General features: G+C 46.7%; 1 protein-coding gene across 5 annotated transcripts in view; it reads right to left on the reverse strand.

Moving 5' to 3' along the window:
• The window catches only part of LOC108175626 (uncharacterized), a 123476-nt gene that overhangs the window by 12429 nt on the left and 87619 nt on the right, over positions 1 to 23428 (reverse strand). For 4 of the 5 annotated variants that reach the window (XM_089313304.1, XM_089313302.1, XM_089313300.1 and 1 more), the window contains one exon: positions 15700 to 15873. Coding sequence is in view for 3 of the 5 variants with exons in the window: in XM_089313302.1 (XP_089169428.1) it covers positions 15700 to 15873 (174 nt within the window). In the remaining 2 variants the exon portion in view is untranslated. Of the gene's footprint in view, positions 1 to 15481; positions 15874 to 23428 lie in introns of those variants that run through there. The other variant, XM_089313303.1, reaches the window with a different exon arrangement.

The following is a 23428-nucleotide window of genomic DNA, read 5'->3' on the forward strand; positions in this document are numbered from 1 at the left end:
TAAGGGAGGGAGCATGACGTGGTTTGGTCAGTCGGAGCACAGCCTGGGGTGGAAGTGGGACTCGGAAGAGATTCCATGAGGAAGTGGCGCTGGCACTGCGCCCGCATTTGCCAGAAGAGAGTGCTGGGAAGTGGGGGATGAAACAGGCAGAGCTGTGGTTCCCAGCAGGAGGAGCACAACGGGCACCGAGATGGACCCCGAGTTCCCCGTCTGCATTTCCCGCAGGGCCCTCCTGACTGCTGGCCGTCTCAGGGAGCTGACTCTGGCAATCAAACTGCTTCTCTACACCATGGAGCTACAAACTTTCTCACATCTCCTGCCAGGAAATGTCTTTCTCCAGGTGCTGGGGGTCGTGTCTTTGAAATGTAAACATCAGGAAAGAGGGGGTCCAGTCCCTTTGGGATGACAGAAGCCTAACTTCAATAAACATCAATTAGCAAGCACAGGAGGCCAAACCACACTGGCCACCTCTTCCCCCAGATGCTCTGATGCTTTCCCACTAGTTGACCGCAGCACTTAGACACTCTTGCCGGAGCCTGCGTTGTGGTGTAGTGGGCAAAGCCACCGCCGGCAATGCAGGCATCCCATATGGGATGCATCCTGGCTGCTCCACTTCCCACCCAGCTCCCTGATAACGTGCCTGGATGCAGAAGATGGCCCAAGTGCTTGGGTCTTTGTACCCACATGGGAGACCTTGAAGAGTTTCCTGGTTCCTGCCTTCAGCTTGGCCCAGCCCTACTTAGCTGATGTAGCCATTTGAGGAATGAGCCAGTGGATGGAAGATCTCTCTCTCTCCACCACCCCTCTTTCTAACTCTGCCTTTCAAGTAAATGAAATAAGTCTTAAAAAAAACTCTTGCCTCTGGTTTCAGAGATGAGTTAAAGCTCTTGCTCCCATTGCAGTAGCCTTCAGTGAAGTCATCCTTGCTTGTTTAACATGTCTGCTGAGCTTTGCTGGGACAGTCTGCACGGCCCTCGCCTCCCCTTCCAGTCATCACAGGAAGTGGGACACTCTGCAAGCTGCTCATGCTTCCAAGTGAGCAGAAGCAATGCCCTTCCACACCGTGGTTCCCTGCCAAGGACACTGTTCTTCCACTCTGACAGGGTGCCCAACAGGCCTCCGAGCCATGGCAGGATGGTACTTGCACTCTGGGGCGGACCTGGGCTCTCCAAACACAGACCTCACTCATCAACAGCAGAAAGCATGTCATCCCCCCTAAGAAGGAAGGTTGCTGCCAATCACTTCATGGGCTTCACTGGTGTTCATTTCACTTTGTCACAGCATCACAACAGCCATTATGGAGTAACAGAGAAAATGCAGTAGGGCACAGAGAGTTACGCTGCTGCTGGGGAGGCCTGCGTCTCAGACTGGAATGCCAGTTTGACTTCTGGCTATCCGCTTCCGATCCAGCTTCCTGATAATTAGCACCCTGGGAGGCAGCACATGATGGCTCAAGTGCTTGGACCACTGCCACCCACTGGGAGACTTAGTGGAATTTCAGGCTTGTGGCTTCAGTCTGTCCCAGCCCAGGCTGCTGGGGGCATTTGGGGAAGGAACCAAATGTTTAAAAAAATACTTAAAAAAGAAAATGCACAGAAGAATCAGAATCTATATTATGCCCTAACTAAGCCTTAGGCAGTTGAGCTCTCACAATCTAGTTTCCACCAACAAGTAAAGAAAGTCCAGTGTACAAAATATTCCCAGGTGTGTGACTGAAGTTAGTTCAGAATGCTTGGGTAACATCTCACTTCTTCATTAAAAAGTGCAAGACTAACAAAAAATCGTGGGTCTCGTTGTTAGGTGAAGCATTCATGTTTTAGGAAGAAATCTTTAAATGCTAAAGGTAGTACCAAGGAAAGAAAAAATAAGAAGGCCCTTGTTAAGAAGTGGAGTCTTCAGAATTGATTGGAGGAGCTTCCTGTTGACTGTTTAGAAGTAGATGGGGGAATTTGTATCTACTCTGTCCATAACAGATTTCTTCTGAAGCTTCGACCCATGTGAATTTGCCAATTCAAACCAATAGGTAGAAAGATGATCACTGAAATTTTATTAAAAATTTCCATTTATGCATATAGACATATAATGCCTATGACTAAATATTTATGCTAAACATGAATTTAGTGAGATCATATAGGAATTCATATTCAGTGCTACTTTTTCTGGTGTTAATTATATAAGGAAAATACTGATGCTAAATAAGAGAATGGTAGAATAGTTTGGTGACATTGCACATACTTAAAAAATTTATGACCTAGAAATAAAGAGAATGACTCTCAAATCAGGATATGCAATGCTCTCTTCCCTCAGGAAGGTGTCAGCCGGAGGTTGCAAGCTTGGGAAGAAAGCAGGCGTAGCGCTGCCCCGGTGGACACCGTGGCTACATTTGCAAGATGCTCCTATCTCAGGGCCAACTGTGAGCATTAATCACACGTGATGAAAGCTGGCACGTGTGAAGTGTAGATATTAAAAGTCCCTATCTCTGCCAACGCTGCGGCTCACTAGGCTAATCCTCCGCCTGCAGTGCCGGCACTCCAGGTTCTAGTCCTGGTTGGGGTGCTGGTTCTGTCCTGGTTGCTCCTCTTCCAGTCCAGCTCTCTGCTGTGGCCTGGGAGGGCAGTGGAGGATGGCCCAAGTGCTTGGGCCCTGCACCCGCATGGGAGACCAGGAGGAAGCGCCTGGCTCCTGGCTTCGGATCGGCGCAGTGTGCCGGCCGTAGTGGCCATTTGGGGGGTGAACCAACGGAAGGAAGACCTTTCTCTCTGTCTCTCTCTCTAACTCTGCCTGTCAAAAAAAAAAAAAAAAAAAAGTCCCTATCTCAGTCGGATTTTGTGAGCATTAATTGCATGCAATTAAAGCTGGTGCACGGCAAGTGTTTTGAACAGTGCCTGGCACACAGAAAACACTCAGTAAAGGTTAGCACTCGGATTTTATTAACTACTGAAGACCTGTGATGGACTACAGCATAAAAATGCCTGAGTGGTTTTATGGGCCCCTCACTGCCCTGCATACAGAAAGACCTGGGCCTGCACCCTGGGGATCAGCTGAAGGTACGTTAATCAAGGCAGGAGGACACAGCATCACTGCGGGGCCGTGTGCTCTCTACCTCCTGCTGAAGGGGCCCATTCCATGAGGTCTGGTGCTGCGCCTTGGATGGTCATGAATCGACAGAGCAAAGCTCTGGGTTCCTGTCGGTCTGTAGCTACTCCCTTTGGGTTTTCTTATACTTAAAAATTACATAATTTAATTTAAATTTCCTATGTAACTCATAGTCTTATTGCAGTATCTGCTTTAATTTGAACAAAGGCAACTGAACCTATCCCTCCTTGCGGACACAGCCTTTCTCAAAATGTAATAAAGCAGGTCAGTTTCATTTCCTTGAGCAAAGTGCTTGCATCTCCGCATTCAGACTACCAGGTAAAGTAATTCTAAAGAGCTGCATGATTCCACACATGTAACTGGCTATACCTTCCTTGGCTCTATTGCCAGGCATAAGCCGAACCACATGAATGACCAAAGATTGTGAATTTCTTTCAACAGAAAATATTATACATTGCATTATCCTGTTATTGTGTAGTATTTCCAATAGATTATGAGAATAATGGATGACCTAATATTCAAATAAATTAACACTAGCTGTTAAAGTAAATTTTAAGTGAAAAGAGAAATTGCTGAGAAAAGAAAAACCATCATTAAACAAAAATTATTATTGAATAATTTCAGCTTAAAATAAGTAGATATTGATTCTAATTCCACAAAAATAAACAGGAGTCTGATGAAGCAGTGTTAATGAACATTGACTAAAATTTCCAAAAAGAAAGAGAAACTAGTGGATACCAGAAATATACTGAGTTCTAGGATTACTCCATGCGGCAAAAGGGAAAGGCAGAAAAATTCAAATTAATGAAGAAAAAAAAGAAACAGACAATGGAGGAGACTTGTGATTCTGAGCCTGTGTGGGGAAGCTCCATCAGAGTAGCACTGTCTTGGCTCACACAGGAGCCAACGCTGCAGGGTTTGGGACTGGAGGGAGCTGCTGGGCCCACGACCAGTGAGCAGCAGCCGGAGCAGACAAACAGGAAGCCGTCATTGCCAGAGCAAAAGTGGGGGAGACCGACCAGGGCAGCCTTCACGTTCCCCAAGCTGGGCTAAATTCTAGACGTGTGTCTTGCTGACTCTCAGCCACTGACCTCCTCTTAGAGCATACTACTTTAGAAACCTTACAATTATAAATCCTTTCTCTGCCCTCACTGAGATTTAAATCTCTTTGCCTCTTGCTAGTTTTACAACTCAAGAAATTTACTTCTCAAAATCTGGGAACCAGCCCTTTGAAATGTAATCACCGGAGAAGACGTCATAACCTCATCTCTCCATGTGGTTGGCAGGGCAGGGGCCTCACTGTTACACACACCAATCACCAGTCCCTAACAGCCTGGACTACTCTTCCTCTAGCTCACAGCACTGCTTAAGACTCTCCTTTCACTCCCATGGAATGGAGCCTAAGGTTTCTCTACTGCAACAGCCTTGGCTGAAGTGTCCCTTACCTGTGCAACCGGTCCAGGGGAACTGTTCTAAGATAAACACAGAGGAGCTTGGTTAGAGGGATAAGCAGAGAATTAGAACAAAGACAGATGAGCTGTGGCCTCTGTGACTGCTGGATCTACTAAGATTCTGGGCAGCATTCCAGCCACATTTTGGGGTCTGAGCCTCCTGGGCTCTTTGGAGTTGGGCAGTTCAGCTAAACCTACCTCACTAAGAAGCAGCTCCTATAAATAGAAGAGCCCACTGTGGGGAGCAGCCGAGACTAGACTAAATTACTGGAACTGCTAGGACTAATTCTATGCATCTGATCTCCCAGCATATGGCGCTGAGAGAGAGCAAACAACTTCCACACAGCTGCCTCGCCAATTCAACTAACAAGCTGCAGGAGCTGATCCTGCTCCTGATTGAAGGAGAGCAGCGTACTCGGCGTGTGGGTAGCAGAGTTGGGATTGGTGGAAGAGGACTATAAAGGAGGAGAGAGACAACATGCACCAGGAACATCTGAGCAACCCCTGAGAGAGCCGGCTGGTGGTGTGCCGCTCCTCCGCAGAAGCAGGGAAAGCGGCAGGGTTGCTGCCCCTCCACGGAGGCGGGGGGGCTGACAGCAAACCCAGGACGGCGTCGTTCTTCCACGAGTGGGGGAGCAGCAGCAAACCCGGGAAGGGCTGGGCAAATGCGAGAACAGTGCAGGGTCCGGCGTCGTTCCTCTGCAAGTGGGGGAGTGACACCCCACATGATTGGGATGCTCACAGTCAACTCCCACCCTGAATCACACAGTCATGACTACCAGTGCCTGATTCGAAGAGCCAGGGAGGAAACTTTCCTAAAGAAGGCAAAGGCATCGGCTCCAGGACCAAATGCTTTCATTTCCAAATACAGATGGAGCGAGAGGCTGTGCTCGGTCCTCTGGATGCTGTGCCACGTGGGTTGGGAGAAGAGGAAACCAGAACATAAAGAGCCGTGTGTCACAGGGGCAAACACTGCCTCTCGGTGCCATCAATCACGTCCATATTCCTGTAGGTCCCTCGGCAAAGCAGTTAAAAATCCAGCCACATTTAATTTCTTCTGTGGGCTGTTTTGGTGATCCACGGCAGTTAGCTGAGTTGATCCGCTGAGGAGGGCACATCACTTGATTTTTCAAATCACCCTAGATTCCAAGACGACAGCACTCCCCAGCGGGTCTCTCCTTGACACACAGGAGGGACAGCCCCCATCTGTGGTGTTCCTGGGTGACACCGGGGGCTGGTTGTGTGACCAGAATCTCACTGCACTGACAGTTTGTTTTGGCAACTGAATCTGTTCATGACATTGACATAAAGGCTCAGGTCCTTCTTCACTCCACTTCCTTGTTGTGCACCAGTGGTCTTCCAGCGTGCTGTGCTTGAGAGTCCACCCCATACCCTTGGAGGCTTACCCGCAGGATCCAGCGGGACCGCAGGTGGCCTGCTCTCTCCAGCGTAGCACAGTATGAGGAATACGACAACTCCTGCTCAAACTTTCTTCTCTCAGCTGCAGCTTCTAATGAGGTGGATACCGTGAATCTCTCTGTCCCCTTTCTCACTGGCTCCAAAATTATTTTCTCTGTTCACAAGTTTCAACTCAGAGTTTCTCTCCAGTCATCAGTTCAAAGCACAGGGAAACTGGTGAAGAATGAAAAGTTGTTTCATTCTGCTAGAAGGAAGCAGTTCAGCCCTCAGCCCAGGGCAACGCACTCACCGCTTCTCAAGTCTGCTACGGAAATTGATGAGCCTACATAAAAAATGACTTCACTTCAATATGGAATTAATGTGTCCAAAAATTCTTTTTGAAACTTTGTCCCTTTCAGAGCTCTCTTCTCCTATAATGAAAAGGCTTGGTTCCTGTGGGTGAGCTGGTGGATACTGTTTATTTTGTCTGAATCATAGACTAGAGTGGTAGCAGAACCTGAGACGAGCTGTTTAGACTGCAGGTTTGTGTGCAGATTCTAGTACGAGTCCAGCCTGAGTTCTCAGGATGCAAGGAATGTAGCTCAAAATTGGGTATTTAAAAAATACCCATACCTTCACAAAATTTAGATTTTTCCACTTAATTGATTTGAACACATTGAAGGAGAATCCACCTCACTCTAGATATTATGTTCATTTTCTTCAAATATTAAACCCTGAGGTTAGAGGTAGCCATAAGTCAACCAGTTGATGCATTAAGTAAACACTGTATAACATTATATTTGATATCATCCGATATTCAATTTTTTGAGAAGAAAATAAACTTAAGGAATCGGGTAGTCAGACCCTTCCCCAGCACACAGGTGCACGTTTTAACTTTCCAGGAGTACAGGATTTAGTTGGTTTGCATCTCCCCATGCCTCCCTCACTCTATGACCTTCAGCTAACCCTCAGAGGCTCATTCTAGAATTCTGATCAACCTAACTTTCATCTAATCCATATTTCTTCTATTTCAACTTCATTACTATTTGGCTAATCCATATTTCTTCTATTTTATCTTAGATATTATTTGGACTCATTTTATGTGGCAGAAAATAAGGCTCTCTTAGTTTGCTCCACCCACCATGACTAAATACCCTATATTGGGTGGTAGACAACAGAAACTTAATATTCCCTCAATTCTGGAGGTTAGAATCCTAAGACCAGGTGGCTAACAGAGCTGGCTTCTGGTAGGAGCTCACACTGCGTCTCCACTCTGCAGGTGCATGGGGACACAGAGAGTAAAAATCTCTGGTCTCCCTTTTTAGAAGGGCACTAATCCTATTAGATAGGGTCTACCCCTCTCACAGCCATCTCTAACCCCAATTATCCCCAAAGGACCCCACCTTTGCGTGCCATCACACTGGGAATCAGTTTCCACATACTCGTATGAATGCAGTCCATAACCTCACCCCATCTTACATTTTCCTCCTTTCAGCTTCACAGTTCTATACCTGTTAAGTATTTTTGGAAGACTCACTTTATGTTCTCTTTTCCCTTCCTTTTGTTAACATTTTATTTATTATTTCTGAGATAACATTTTAATTTACATTACACTCAAAGGCTTACTGCTCCACTAAATGAAAACTTCACAAAACATATTGTCAAAAGAGCACAGTACAGCAGGAAAACAGACAGGGGCTATAAATAATAATCAAATGAAAAGGTGCTCCACTTTACTCATAGAAAGTAATTATAAAATAGTCACAAAACCATTAAAATGGTTATAGTATCTAATTCTTTCATCACTTAGTCCCATGTAGCTCCTCCATATCTGTTGATACCTGTGACCCTATGCAACTGTGTTTAGCACACGTAAACACAAATGCGTAGGTAGGAGAGGTCTTCAGAAAGATTACGGAAATGCTTAATAAGAAAAAACATGCATGAATTTCCACAAAAACTGCACCAAAATCAACTCTTTTAATTCCCCTCATATGTGTGTACGGATGTACAGTCTACCTAACATTTGGGGAAATAATGTATTTGGATTTGTTTGTGATTGTTTACATCAAAATAAAGCCTAGATGAACTAAGAAGGGAAGTTTAAATACTAAACCTTAAAAAATCCTACCCAAAAACATAGACATTTTACTCAGAGTAGGGCAGTTCAAGCAAAATAAAAGAACTAAAATAATACTGACAAGTGCTATAAAATACTACATGAAAAATTAACATTTACTACATGGCAAAAATTAATATCAACAACAATGTAATAGTAATAATAAAAATTAGGAAAATATCCATAACACATACCACAGATAAATGGCTAATATCTTAAAATATAAAGAACTTTTGCAAATCAGCAAAAGCCACAACAATCCAATGGGAAAAAATGGGCAAAAAGTGTAAATAAATATTTTCAAATATATAAAAAGAAGAGTGAAATTCACATTTTGAGATTTGATGATTGTTTATAGCCCTTGTCTCTACTGTTAAGCAACATTTTTTTTCTTCTGTTTAACTTTTTACTTAGTGTAGCATTAATCTTATGAGTATAAAGTAAACTGAAAGTAGAACATCGTGGAAGCTAAGAGAGGAAATAGGAAAGGAAGGAGGAAGGCTGGGAGCATGGGTGGGAGGGAGGGTGGGATGGTAAGTATCATTATGTTCCTAAATCTGTATACATGAAGTACATGAAATTTGTATACCTTAAAAAAAAGAAAATGGGGAAAAAAGAAATTCAGTCTCACTCCCCTGAAAATTACAATAGAAACGGAAAGAGACACTATTTTCAACTATTAGAGCACCAAAAAATTTTTTCCCAAGTTTAGTAAGCGTTGTCAAAAGTATACAGAAATCTCTTCTTAAATGTTGCTGGTTGGCGGATCTTTTTTAGTATTACTTCTTCAAAGAGCACCATGGCCTTGTTAGCATAACTGAGGAGGCTTGTATGCTTGGCATGGCGATTCCCTGAGGGGAGCTCATCTTAGGGGCACCCTCACACTCTTGGGGAAGGACCACGCCCAAGGATATTCACAGGAGCACTGTTTGAGCAGCAAGACTGCAAACTGCCTCGTGCCCATCAGTGCCTGCCCTGGCTAAGCAAACTATGTTAACACAACAGCCCTGGTGCCATCAGAGGGAAACATTTCCACTAGGAAGACGACCAGGAGAAACCTCGTGTGCCCATCACTTCTAAATGAGCCAAGCTCAGAACGCTAAGCGTCGCTCAGCTTCTCCAGCTTGTACCTGTTCCCGACACGTGCTGTGGCTGAATGGATTGTACACATGACCTCGCTGTTGTTGAGTGCCTATTCTATCCTCCGCGCTCTGCGTTTCCACAATGAAGTACATTTGCTAAAAATCTGCAACATGCCAGGCCCAGGCAAGACACACAAGGCTAACAGTGGAACAAAAACATGGAGCACCTCAAAAACTGCTCTTGGCAGCACTACCTCCATCCACAATTTTTAATCATGCCATAATTTATTATTCCATTCACTCAAATAGTAATTTTTCTAACACAATACCAGTGGGAATAATTCTAAAGAGGTCAAAGTCATGAAGAAACAAAGCAGGAAGAAGTTTGCTTTGGAAACCATTATTTGCTCAATTTCTTTTTCTCTGGTTTGGATGGATTTTTCTGTTTTTTTTTTTTTTTTTTTTTTTTTTTTTTTACTGGAAAGAGCAACTAAGCACAACTAGGTCAAGATGGTTAGACAGAAAGGTTACTTTTCAGAAAATTTTTAGTCATTCAGCCAGAAAATTTATCACAAGCAACTTCGCCACTTTAAAAAGAAAAGGAAAAAATGCTGTGTAATACTGCCATTTGTTAAAATATATGGTATTTTGAATTTTACTTCCTGGAACAAAGTCCAGTTGAGGGAAAAGGCCTCTGTGACATTTTTAAAGACATACTGTTCTCTTTTGACTCACCTACTTTTAAATACTGTCCTTCTATGATCACAGAAATCTCTAAGTGTGCATCATATGAATGTGAACCCCTGTGAACTTGGGGTCAGTCTTCTTTTGATTTTGACTGACACATAGCAACGACACAAGTTGACGGAGAGCAATGTGATGTTTCCATGGTGCATGCACGTAACAACCACGTCAGGAAACAGCACCGCCCTCACCTCACACACGTCACTGCTCCATGGAGTGCGGCAGTGGATGAGCCTGCTCTAGGGGCTCCCGGTCAGAGTTCCAGGGTGAAGCCTTGCCGTCCCACTGGGTGACTGCAGTCACTAATAACACATCACTTACTTCAAAATAGTTGAAAGAGAAGACTTTGAATGTTTCACCACGAAGAATAACTCTTGATAGGAATCATTCCTCCAAAAATTATGATCTAATTAAACAATATCTATCTTAAACCACATTGTCATCACTTTGTTTTCATAAAAGAATTGAATTTCTAAAAAAAATTGGGAAGCTAAATAAATGTTTAATGACAGAGTCCTCAACGAGAAGTCTCCAAATCCTGCCGTTCTCTGTGGCTGTGCCTTTGGAGATGTGAGCATCTAGATACACTTTCCAATAAAAAATGTAATTAGGAAACATCACAAAATCATTATGTATCTGAGCTGACTGGAAGCAATTCTTTGCTCATTTTCTCTCCTGCACTCTGGGGCATTAACCTTCAGAATGTTTCCCAGCAGACCGCAGTCATCGCTTTTACAGAAAAGGCCAATGCCGCTCAGCTGTGCGCGTTGTTCTGTATTTATCACACGCTAAGTCCAGGCTTGGTGCAGCCGGGATGTTAAAGGTGAATCAAGCACTGTCGAGTCTGGTTAAGTGCAGACAGCCTGCCCAGCACAGTGCTGTTGCCAGGAGTGGAAACAAAGCTCACATATCCCATGCTACACTATGTCATTCAGAAACCCCAACCAGGCAAGGCAAGGATGAGTGTGACGGCAGAGGGGAGGGCACACAGACCGTCCGGGGAGGGGAATGAGTACGGTGCTCTTAGGACGCGTCAGGCCATGGAAAGCAGGACACGTGGACTGTGAGCTCACCGAGGCAAAGTGGTAGAGGAGGGAGGGAGATGAGGGGCACGGAGGCCGGTAGGTCAGAGCCCTTTGGACTGCTCCTGGTAGCAAGCTCAGATGTTCTAGAAACACTTGATTTCAAGGGCCAGAAAGCCAAAACGAAGGCGTCAGCAGGCCGGGCTCCCTCGGAAGCACCTTCAGGACCACCCAATCCTGCCTCTTCTGTTCCCGCAGGCTCCTTACACTCCTTGTGTGTGGCAGCATCACCCCAGTCTCTGCCTCCATACTGAGTACAGGTTTAGAGGATTCGATTACGGATTTCTGTGTCCTCGACCACCTGGTTGGTGAGGTTATGATAAAAGTTCTCTCTTGCAGGCAGACACACAGCAGTCAGCAACAGAGACAAGGCCATACACAAGGGCTCCCAGGACACAATTTAACCTCTATTGGGGCAATCTCATTGAATTTAGGGCACAATCACTTGGGACCCAAAGTTCACAACTTTTCTGTGCCATGTTAGAATTCCCTTTTCATAGCTCCTATTCTTCACTGGATGCGAATCCTGTGTAGGCTTATAGTGATACTCATGAAGTAATAAGGTTAATTTGGTTGTGGCAAAGTGAGGTTCTCCATGCAGTCTTAGCTTGGTTGGTTACAGGCTACAGCAGCGAGGGTCCTGCACATCTGAGAACAGAGGAGGAATCTAGATACATGAGAACACCACTGGAAGCCACCGAATCTATTTCCTGATGGTATCTGCGATGAACATGCTCTGAGGCCCTGGAAAATCGTGTCTGTGCAGACGCACTATGAAGCACTTAGGGCACTGTTACATGCAAAGTGTAGGTGAGATGATGGCTCTGCTCATTGACTGGATGTAATCACTGTGCAACACATGCACCTATCGCAACATCACATTTGGCCCCATGTTCACAGCAATTATTTGTCAATTAAAATAAAAATTCAATTTCAAAAAGCAGGATGCAATTTGAATATCGAATGTGGTGGGAAGTGTTTTGAAAATAGGCATTTGGAAATAAGAGATATGAAAGTTAAGAATGGCTGTCTGCCGGCGCCGCGGCTCACTAGGCTAATCCTCCGCCTAGCGGCGCCGGCACACCGGGTTCTAGTCCCGGTTGGGGCGCCGGATTCTGTCCCGGTTGCCCCTCTTCCAGGCCAGCCCTCTGCTGTGGCCAGGGAGTGCAGTGGAGGATGGCCCAGGTGCTTGGGCCCTGCACCCCATGGGAGACTAGGAAAAGCACCTGGCTCCTGGCTCCTGCCATCGGATCAGCGCGGTGCGCCGGCCGCAGCGCGCCGGCCGCGGCGGCCATTGGAGGGTGAACCAACGGCAAAGGAAGACCTTTCTCTCTGTCTCTCTCTCTCACTGTCCACTCTGCCTGTCAAAAAAAAAATAAAAAAATAAAAATAAAAAAAAAAATAAAAAAAAAATAAAAAAAAAAAAAGAATGGCTGTCTTTTGGTGGCAGGCTTATGGAAGACATCTCTGTTCCTTCTTACATCCTGTGTTGTAAAAGCCATGTATGTGGGCATTGCGTGTGTGTGTGTACACATACAGCTTCTGGCTTGCACTCTCTTTAAGTGGGCGTGGGGTTATCTTCTGAGAGTAGAGGGGTGTGAACCTTTGCAAACATGTTATAGTGGCCTCACTATTTATAACAGCAGCTGTTTGCTCCCAACAGGGAAGGGAAAAACATTAAACGCACACAAGCACTTCCCTAACAGTGTTTGACAAAACCTTTCTGTGGTTACAGGCATCATTAAAAGAGCACGTGGCATTAAAACCTAAAGAAGGAAACAGAACAGCAGGGACTCAATGCAAAAGGCACCAACGCCTCGCTAAAGCACAGAGTGTTCCAAGTGCATGGCTGCTTGACCCCTTCCTCGAGGGACTCCCAGCAGCACCTGGGCGGGCCAGTGTCGGAGCAGAGGGCAGGATGCAGCATCTCAGTGGCTGAGGCCCAGGAGGACGCAGAGCAGAGAGCTCACTCCACCAGAAAGGCCTCCAGCACAGGCAGGGCCTGCCGCAGGGCAGAGGAGCTCCAATCAGTGCTGACGTCTATTGTGGGGAGCAACCGGACTAGACTAAGTTACTGGAATTAAGACTTATTCTATGCATCTGCTCTCCCACAATATGGCGCTGGGAGAGAAGTAAACAGCTTCCGCACAGCTGCCTCCAGTTCAACCAATTAACTGTAGGACTTGCTCCTGATTGGAGAGCAGCGTACTCGGCGTGTGGGCAGCCGAGTTGGGATTGGCGGAGGAGGACTATAAAGGAGGAGAGAGACGGCATGCACCAGGAACATCTATGGGGAACATCTAAGGGAACCCGTGCAGCCCCCGAGAAAGCTGGCCGGCGGTGTGCCGCTCCCCTGCGGAAGTGGGGAATGCGGCCAGGGGGAACTGCCCTTCCACGGAGGTGGAAGGGATAGTAGCCAACCCGGGAAGAACCAGCAGCAAACCCGGGGAGGGCCGAGCAGACGAAAGAACAGCGCAGGGTCCAGTGTCGTTCCTCCACGAAGAGGGGGAGCGACATAATGGTGCCGTGACTCGGATAGGAAACGCAGGACGGATAGGAAACCTAGAACGGATAGGAAACTTAGGACGGATATGAAACTTAGGAGGGAAGAAACGGGAAGAAACGGGAAGAACTAGGGAAAATATCGGAGAGAGAAACTAGCAAACAGCCTGGGGAAAATATCGGAGAGACTAGCAAACAGCCTAGGGAAAAGCCGGACGAAAAAGGAGCCGGAAGAAGCTATTGAAAGCCTAGGCATAGACTCGGATTCGGACTACGGGGGGAAGCTGGGAGAAATCTCTAAGGGCGAAAGCGAAAGTGAAAGCTAGAACAAACAGACTCGGACGCGGACTGTGGGGAGAGGCCAGGAGAAATGAGGGAGGAGTATTGTTGGAAGAAAACTTAAGGAAACATACTGGGTAGAGAAAAATGTTAGGGAAATTGAAGCCGTGGGGGGCAGGCCAAGGCGGACACGAAAGCCACTTTGGGATTCTCAAGTTAACCCGGGAATAGGGGGCGAAAAGTTGAAACCAGAAGCTGAAACGTGAGCCTGGTTGGGATCCGTCTGATTAGCCCGGGGAGCAAAGGACGGGAAGCCAAACCGTGGGGCGGAGACGTACGCTGGGTTGAATTCGCCAGGCTAGCCCGGGGAACTTAGATTGACTGCTAGTGGCGGACACGTAAGCTACACTGTGTTACTCGCGGAAGCCGCCGCGTGCAGAGAGAGCACGGGGCGTGAATAGATAGGGAACGGGGCTGGCGTAGGCCGTGGTTCAGACGCGAAAGGGTTAAGCGTGGAGACCGCGGAGCGCGCGAAGCCGAGCCGCGCAAAGCCGGGAAGCTGCGCAGATGAAAGAGGCGCGGGCTGAAGCGGCTCAGCGGGAAGCCGCAGGGATAAGAGAAACAGAAGTTTTAGAAGTAAAGTGAGAGAAATAGGAATGCCCGGAGATAGAGAAATAGAGAAATAGAAAGGCCTCCCCTCAACATGGCAATTAGAAGGCTTGGATTCGGTCTGCCCAATTAAGTGAGGCGATGAGCACCTGCAGGCAGCTAGCAGTTTATGCACCGCAGGTCACCGAAGACAGGCACGAATTAACATCAGTAAGGCTTCCCCACAATACAACCATTAGGAGGCTTGGATTCGGTCTGCCTAATTAAGGCGGTAAGCGCCAGCAAGCAGCTCGACCAGAGTATGAGCTGCAGGTCACCGAAGATAGGCACAAACCAACACTAATAAGTCTCCCCCACAATACGGCAATGAGAAGGCTTGGATTCGGTTTGCCTGATAGGTTTTGTAAACACCTGCAGGCAGTTCTAGCAGAGCAGAGCATGCGCTGCAGGGCACCGAACACAGGCACGCATCAGCGCCTAAAAACCTCCTCACAACATGGCGAAGAGAGGACCCGGATTCGGTTTGCCTGATGGATAGGACTTGTAAGAGCCTGTGGCAACTCTAGCAAGTAGAGCAGAGTGTGTGCCGCGGGACACCGAAGACAGGCGCGTATCAACGCCAAAAAATAAAAAGAAAGGGGGATCTGTGGGGAGCAACCGGACTAGACTAAGTTACTGGAATTAAGACTTATTCTATGCATCTGCTCTCCCACAATATGGCGCTGGGAGAGAAGTAAACAGCTTCCGCACAGCTGCCTCCAGTTCAACCAATTAACTGTAGAACTTGCTCCTGATTGGAGAGCAGCGTACTCGGCGTGTGGGCAGCCGAGTTGGGATTGGCGGAGGAGGACTATAAAGGAGGAGAGAGACGGCATGCACCAGGAACATCTATGGGGAACATCTAAGGGAACCCGTGCAGCCCCCGAGAAAGCTGGCCGGCGGTGTGCCGCTCCCCTGCGGAAGTGGGGAATGCGGCCAGGGGGAACTGCCCTTCCACGGAGGTGGAAGGGATAGTAGCCAACCCGGGAAGAACCAGCAGCAAACCCGGGGAGGGCCGAGCAGACGAAAGAACAGCGCAGGGTCCAGTGTCGTTCCTCCACGAAGAGGGGGAGCGACATCTATGATGAAAACATTCAACTAAATATTTCCCAGACCGAAAACAGAGCAGTACAAGGCTCAAGAATATCTAACTGGTTGCATCGCTCTGTCCTCCCCTGGCAGCAGGAAGGGGTGAGCCACTAACGCTGCAGTGTGTGTCCTTCTGTCAGGATGTCCTTAGCTTCGAGTAAAGTAATCCAGAGACTTCATGGGGAAGGGGTGCTTTCTGGATCATTTACCGGAAAGTCCAGTGATGGGACTGCTTTAGGTCGCTGGGTTTCACCAGGGTCAGGATTCTCTGCAGCTCGAGGGTCTGCCACGTATATTCCTGCAGATGTTGTCTTCATCTTCAGCCTGGTTCTCCAAGGGCAGGACCAAGATTGCCATCCTAGTTTCCAAGGTCGAATGCAGCCCTGGAAAGGAAAAAGCTCTTCAGCAGGTGCAGCTCTCTCCTACGTCTGGGAACTTGCATCCCCAGCTCCTCCCTGGAGTCCTCCTTCCTCCTACCCCTGGTCTGAGAGGGTGACAAGCCCATCCCTGATTATCCCTGGGACACAGGGAAGGTCCTCTAGCTGAGCTTGACACCCTGCAGTGGGGTTTACAAACCCCTCACCCAGAGCAGGACCCCATGGAGAGCCCACAGAATGGAAATAAACAGAACAGTGGACACTGAGTAGAACAAAAGATAGCATCACTGTGTCCATGAAAAAATGCACACAATGAGCAAAAAAGTGTTAAGTGGGGGAACAAAACCAAGGAAGAGAGATTCACCCTCCTAAACAACAATACAATCTATAAAACCACAGTCATAAAAATGTGTGCTTTTGGCACAGGAATGGACAAATCCATCCGTGAAAGAGCAGAGTCCACCGCAGACCCACGTATACTTACATGTGACCATTTAGGACGTGACAAGAGGCGTGTGGAACCAGAAAACAAAGGGGTTGTCTAATAAATGTTCTCATATGATCAGTGGCCCATTCGGGGAAGGATGAGGTTAGAGCTCAGCTTCATAGAAGGCACAAAAACAAACTCCAAATACAAATGAAGAGCTTACAATAAAATATGTGTGTTAATTCTGACAGAAATGAGAATGTATTTCTCACAGTCTTTGGGTGAGAACAAGCATTTCTAAGCAAGTCACAAAGCCCAACAACCATCAAAGAGAAGGCTGGCAGATGTTAAGATAGGGAAATTGAGAACATGTGGATGATAAAAGATGGCATTCCCAGTTTAAATGGCAGCCTCACTGAAAATATTTACATACTTATAGGAGATGTGTTCTTAATTATTAAACTAATATCCAAAACACAGAAAGAGTGTTCACATATTTAAAAGTCTAAGGCCTTTGAGATAGAGATATTCCTATTCCTAGCTGATCAGTTTCAGGGTGTGACCCCCAGTTCAAAAAAGGCCCCTAGGAAGCCTACAAAAGATGGCTGACAGATAGAGGTTGCAAAGAACCACCCCTTTGTCTCCACAGGGACCACTCTGTGGTCTGCTTCTCCTCAGGAGACCCACCTACCTGGGGCCACGGCATTTCCACCTCTGGCCATCTCAGTGGCCCTACTGCTTTCTTCCTACCTCCAGCAGACAGTCACACCAAAGTGAACTCGCCCCTCAGACCAACACAGTTGGCCGTGCAATCCTCCCTCCCCCTGTGGGGTCCTGTGCCCTGGAGGCAAGGTGCTGGCAGTGAGAGGCAAGTCCTCTGAAGCTCCCCCCAGAGCTCACACCAGCAGAAGCAGGGAGTGTGTGAACCAGGGCCAGAGAGACGTGTCAGGGAGAACCATGAATGAAGGTTTATGTATAATTCATATTCACATTGAACTCAAACACTTCAAAACTGACTCAGATGCAAATCTCTGATTCCAAACACGCTTTCCTGCTGCTCATTCACTTTTCAGCTGAGACCACGTGGCCTGCAGAAGACACACAAACCTTTCCCAGGGCACGGCTGAATGTGTTCAGATTCAAAGGGAAATGCACCTGCAGTTCACCCTGCTTTGATCACTACACACTGTGTCCAGGTGCTGAATTATCAGTGTGCCCCTAAATACATGCAATGATTCAATTTAAAATAATAATATAATAAAACAGTAACAGTGAAAAAACAAATATATAATAGGAACTCATCTTTCCAGCTCTTGTAGATCGAGCTGAGATCTGGCAGAATTTAAATGAGGTTTAAACCACAGCCCTGGAACTCAAGCCTTGTGCCCAGGACAGAAAGGGGGGCCGGGCTTCCAGCCAGCACACCAGGCACTCACAAAGAGACGCCTGACACCAAGTCACTGTGTGTTTTGATCACCGCTCCGTTCTCTGGGCGTGGAACAGACACTAGGATGCAGCAGGGGCTTCCCAAGCCTTCACTGAAAGGAGGAAGTGAGGACAGGAAAAAAAACCAGGGAGGAAGGCTGAGAATCTGCTCAGAGTGATCTCACACACAGACTACACACACATTCACACAGACCACACACTCACAGACTACACACACACACACAGACCACACACACGCATGCATACTCACACACACACTCACACAGGCTACACACAGAGACTACACACACACACACAGACTACACACACACTCACACAGACTACACACACACAAACTACACACACACAGACCACACACAAGCATGCACACTCACACACACTCACACAGGCTACACAGACTACACACACACACAGACTACTCACACACACACAGACCACACACACGCATGCACACTCACACACACTCACACAGGCTACACACACAAACTACACACACACTCACAGACTACACATTCACACACACACTCACACAGGCTACACACACACACACTCACAGACTACACACTCACAGACTACACACAGACTACTCACACACACACAGACCACACACACGCATGCACACTCACACACACTCACACAGGCTACACACACAAACTACACACACACTCACAGACTACACATTCACACACACACTCACACAGGCTACACACACACACACTCACAGACTACACACTCACAGACTACACACAGACTACTCACACACACACAGACCACACACACGCATGCACACTCACACAAGGCTACACACACAGACTACACACACACTCACACACAGACTACACACACTCATAGACTACACACACAGACTACACATTCACACACACACAGACTCATACAGATTACACACACAGACTACTCACACACTACACACACAGACTACACATTCACACACACACTCACACAGGCTACACACACACACTCACAGACTACCCACACACTCACGAAGACTACACACACAGACTACTCACATACACACAGACCACAGACACACATACACACTCACACACACTCACAAGGCTACACACACACAGACTACACACACACACTCACACTCAGACTACACAGACTACACATTCACACACACAGACTCATACAGACTACACACACACTCAGACTACTAACACACTCACAGACTACACACACTCAGACTACACACACACTACACACACAGACTACACATTCACACACTCACACAGACTACACACACACTCACAGACCACTCACACACACACTCAGACTACACACACATGCTCACAGACTACACACACACACAGACTACACACACACACTCACAGACTACACACACAGACTACACACACACTCAGACTACACACACATGCACACACACTCACATAGACTACACAGACTACTCACACACACACAGACCACACACACATACACACACAGAGTCTACATACACACACATATGCACACAAACTACACACACATGCACACACACTCACACAGACTACACACACACTCATTCACAGACTACACATAGACCACACACACATACTCACACACAGACTACACATTCACACACACGCACATACTCACACACACACGCACACACACTCACACACATACACACACTCAGACTACACACACATGCACACACACAGACTACACACACATGCACACACAAACCACACACACACTCACAGACTACACATAGACCACACACACATACTCACACACACAGACTATACATTCACACACACGTACACACTCACACACACACACTCAGACTACATGCACAGACTATACACACATGCACACACAAACCACACTCACACACTCAGACTGCACACACATATGCAGACTACACACGCATGCACACACACAAACCACACTCACACACTCAGACTGCACACACATATGCAGACTACACACGCATGCACACACACACAAACCACACTCACACACTCAGACTACACACACACACACCACCCTCTCTATTTAGCAGAACAGAGGTGCTTGTGATGGAAGGTCCTGAGGTCTGTCCTTACAGTTTCTAAGTCAATGGTGCGAGGAGTCAAACACCGCAGAGACTGGTCCTCACTTTCAGATTTTATATTATTGCCGTAAGAGCACTTAACGTGGGACCTGCTCCCTTGACAGATTTTTAAGTGCACAGGGCCGCACTGTGAACTGTTGGCACAGTATCGCTCAGCAGATGTCGAAAACTTTTTCCTCTTGCATAACTGAAACTTTACACCTGTTCGTAGAAATTCTCCATTTCTCCTCGCCACAGCCACCATTCCCTTCTCTGTTTTTATGAAGCTGCCACAAATTTTTTAAGTGTGCAGTAGTCAGTAAGTGAGAAACGTTACAGAAACTCAAAGGGCTAAGGAGGGAGCTTTCACTTAAACAGATGGCCATGGAAGGGTTAGTGCTTTTGCACAGTACACACGAAAGCCAATGTTTAATTTATAATATTGTCAATGTTGAGTCATATTTGCATTTCTGATCACTGGTGTCTTAATTCACATCTGAACTGGGAAGAAAGGAAACTACTAATGAACTACCCTGCAGTAACCTTTTCTGTTAATAATATTATCAACCTGAAATGATAGGAGCAAGAGAGTAGGGCAAAAATGATAAAAAGTATGTAAAGAATTGCCATGCAAACGAGGAGAGTCAAGAAAACCCATTCATTTCCAAGGAGGCTGAATTGAAATCCCAACTTGGGGAGGAGAAGCCATTAGGTTAATAAATCAAACTTTAGAAAAGAAGGCAAATGGGCAAATGAAAGGAAATGTAAGAGACTGGAGAGGAAAAAACCATTCTAGAGACACAGGGAGGTGCAGAAGGGAGGAAGGAACGCGGATGGTTTGCTGGAACACAGATCCCACAGCCAAGAGGCTTGGCTCAGCTCTGCTGAAGTCACTCCATCGCTTGCCCGGAAGTTTCCCCAGGCCCTTGGCTGGGTCACGAGGTCTCAGTGACCTACAGATGTCACTGGCATGAACAAGGAGGAACCTAGCATAGGGACTCTGACAGAAGCATGCACAGTCCTTTGCACTGAGTTGCTATGGACATAGGATGGCTGGGCTTTCTTGTGTTGATTAACTCTTTCCTCACAGTTTTGGAAGTTACTCTCTATTGCCCATTTAGAGGGATACTTCTATTGATTTGAACCATGCACCAAGTCTATCACAAACACAAGAAGGAATTTTTAAATATGTCATTTGAATAAAGAAAATTCTCTTGAACTTAGTGTCTCTTCAAAAAAATACGCACAGTGCGGGTGGGCATTTAGCCTAGTGGTTAAGATACACATTAGGACACTCACAATACTACACTGAAGGACCTGGGTTCAGTCCCCAGCTCTGCTTCTGACTCCAGCTTCCTGCTAATGCAGGCTCTGGGAGGCAGTGCTGACGGCTTATGTACGTGAGTTCCTGCCACCCAGAGGAGACTTGAACTGAGTTCCTGGTGCCTGGCTACCTCTGCCCCACCACTGCACCATTGTAACACTGCGTCTCTGCACCATTGCAGACACTTGGGAAGTGAACCAGAAGATGGAAGATCCCTCCCCTCCCCTCTCCCTCCCCCTTCCTCCTTCTCCCTCTCCCTCCCTTCCCCTCTCCCTCCCCCTTCCTCCTTCTCCCTCCCTCCCTTTCCCTCTCTCTCTCCCTTCCTCCCTTCCTCCCTCCCACCCTCTTTTCTTCTGGCCTCCTCCCTCCTACTTTCTCTGCTTATCAAGTAAATAAATAAATGTTTTTTAAAAAAATCACATCAATATCTCTTTGAAGAAATGTTTGAAATACTTTTCAGACCAGCAAAAAGAGTCAACAGACACACACACACGGACACAGAGTCTCCAGATATGAGGCCTCTTCAGAAGGCGCGTGGAAAGTGAAACGAAGAGGCAAGCATCTGCAAAGTGCTTTGGCAGGAAGCAAAGCCTCCCTCAACTGCTCTCAGAGAAGGCTTCTCACCCAAGCTCGAACTCAGGGCAGTCACACACGCACGGGGTCCCGCAGGTCCTGAAAAAGGAACCAGGTCTACTAGGACCCAAACGTGCATGCTTCTTCAGGTTCCAGTTGCTACCCTTTCTGTCATGCCCTCTGGCTTTGAATAAAACCAAGGCCACACCATGCATCATCATCTCTGGCTTTGCTGGACACGTCAAGAGCCCGAATAACTGTTCAGAAATGCGAGGGATTCTGCTCGCATGAAGAACGTTAACTGACAGGAAATGGGAGAGAGAGTTGGAGCAGGCAACCTTCTTCTCTTCCACGGGGACTCTCCCACACTCCTGGCTGCTGATCCTGACGTGGAAGCCGTGGGACTGTGCAGCCCTTGCCTCGCCTTCACCTCTTCCTCGTCTTTCCGGCCTTTTCCTTGCTTCATTTCCCTGCCCCTGTACCTTCCAAGTGAAATATCCACACCTCAACCTTTGTCTAAGGTTCTGTCTTTCTAAGGTAACCTGTGTTACTACCCTGTGTCCCAGACTCACACTGATAGGCATTGCCTGTGACATGAAAAAAAGGTACAGTAGAGTCTGGATGTTGGAAGGCAAATTCCATTGGATTTGCCTTAAGCATCTCTGGCTTAGTCTTTTTTTTTTTTTTTAATAACTCATGGGCAAGAGGAACTGGATATAAATATGAAGGTACTATTGCATAGTATTTGTGGACTGTCGTATAAAAACCACAATTATATCTTCACTGATATAAACAGATAAGTGAATCCCATTCATGGGGAGCCCAGGTGCCTGGGTTGGGTACACACATAGAATAATCCACAGATGACAGCCCTGCGGAGGCTCGGCCATGCCTGGCTGAGTTATGCAGCATAGTGGAAACCTCCAGGAGCACAGAACCAAGCAGCACAAACCACCTTCACTACCAAGTTCAGTTATTGAGCCTGTCAGCCCGAGAATGGCATAGCAGATCAACTGCATTTGTGATACAAACTGGAAGACATTTAGTAGCTGGTTGGAAAATGTGTATGTGGACCCTTGGGAACTAGGAGGCTGTTGTCTTAGGGACCCCAGTCTGATTTTATAGCTCTACGCAAAAATCTTTCAGAGGAGATGAACGCTCGGCCAAGGGTTATTCTCAAAAGCTATTGAGCTCGTGGTGAGGTGCAGTCCCGGCGGGAACAAATGCTTGTGCTCCAGAGGAAACAGCACAGTAAAGCCAGGCCCAGAGGAGGCTGCTGAAACCAAATCTCCACAAAACCAAGAAAAAGATCTTAATCACCTCGTTATTAAAATATTAATTTCTTGTTAAGCACTTGAAAGGATAAATATATTTACCTTTTTTGGACTTTACACAATGTATAAATGTAGTGAAACTTCACATGGCACCCCACACATAGGTATAATTGGGAAAAAAGGAATAAAAACTTTAATTTCTACTGTTTACCAAAAAATAAACATAGCTATCACGTTTTCCTAGGTTACAAAGAAAACAAAGAAAAAGGAACTGTATGAGTATAAGCATAGTTTTAGTAACCAGCTCACTGACCACAGATGATCTCATATGTACTCTATTACAATTTTTTTTTTTTTTTTGGACAGGCAGAGTTAGACAGTGAGAGAGAGAGACAGAGAGAAAAGTCTTCCTTTTCCATTGGTTCACCCCACAATGGCTGCTGAGGCTGGTGCACCGCACT

This window comes from Oryctolagus cuniculus, chromosome 14 (assembly GCF_051225735.1).
Source record: "Oryctolagus cuniculus isolate XC-2025 breed Fujian yellow rabbit chromosome 14, ASM5122573v1, whole genome shotgun sequence".
NCBI classification, from domain to species: Eukaryota; Metazoa; Chordata; class Mammalia; order Lagomorpha; family Leporidae; genus Oryctolagus; species Oryctolagus cuniculus.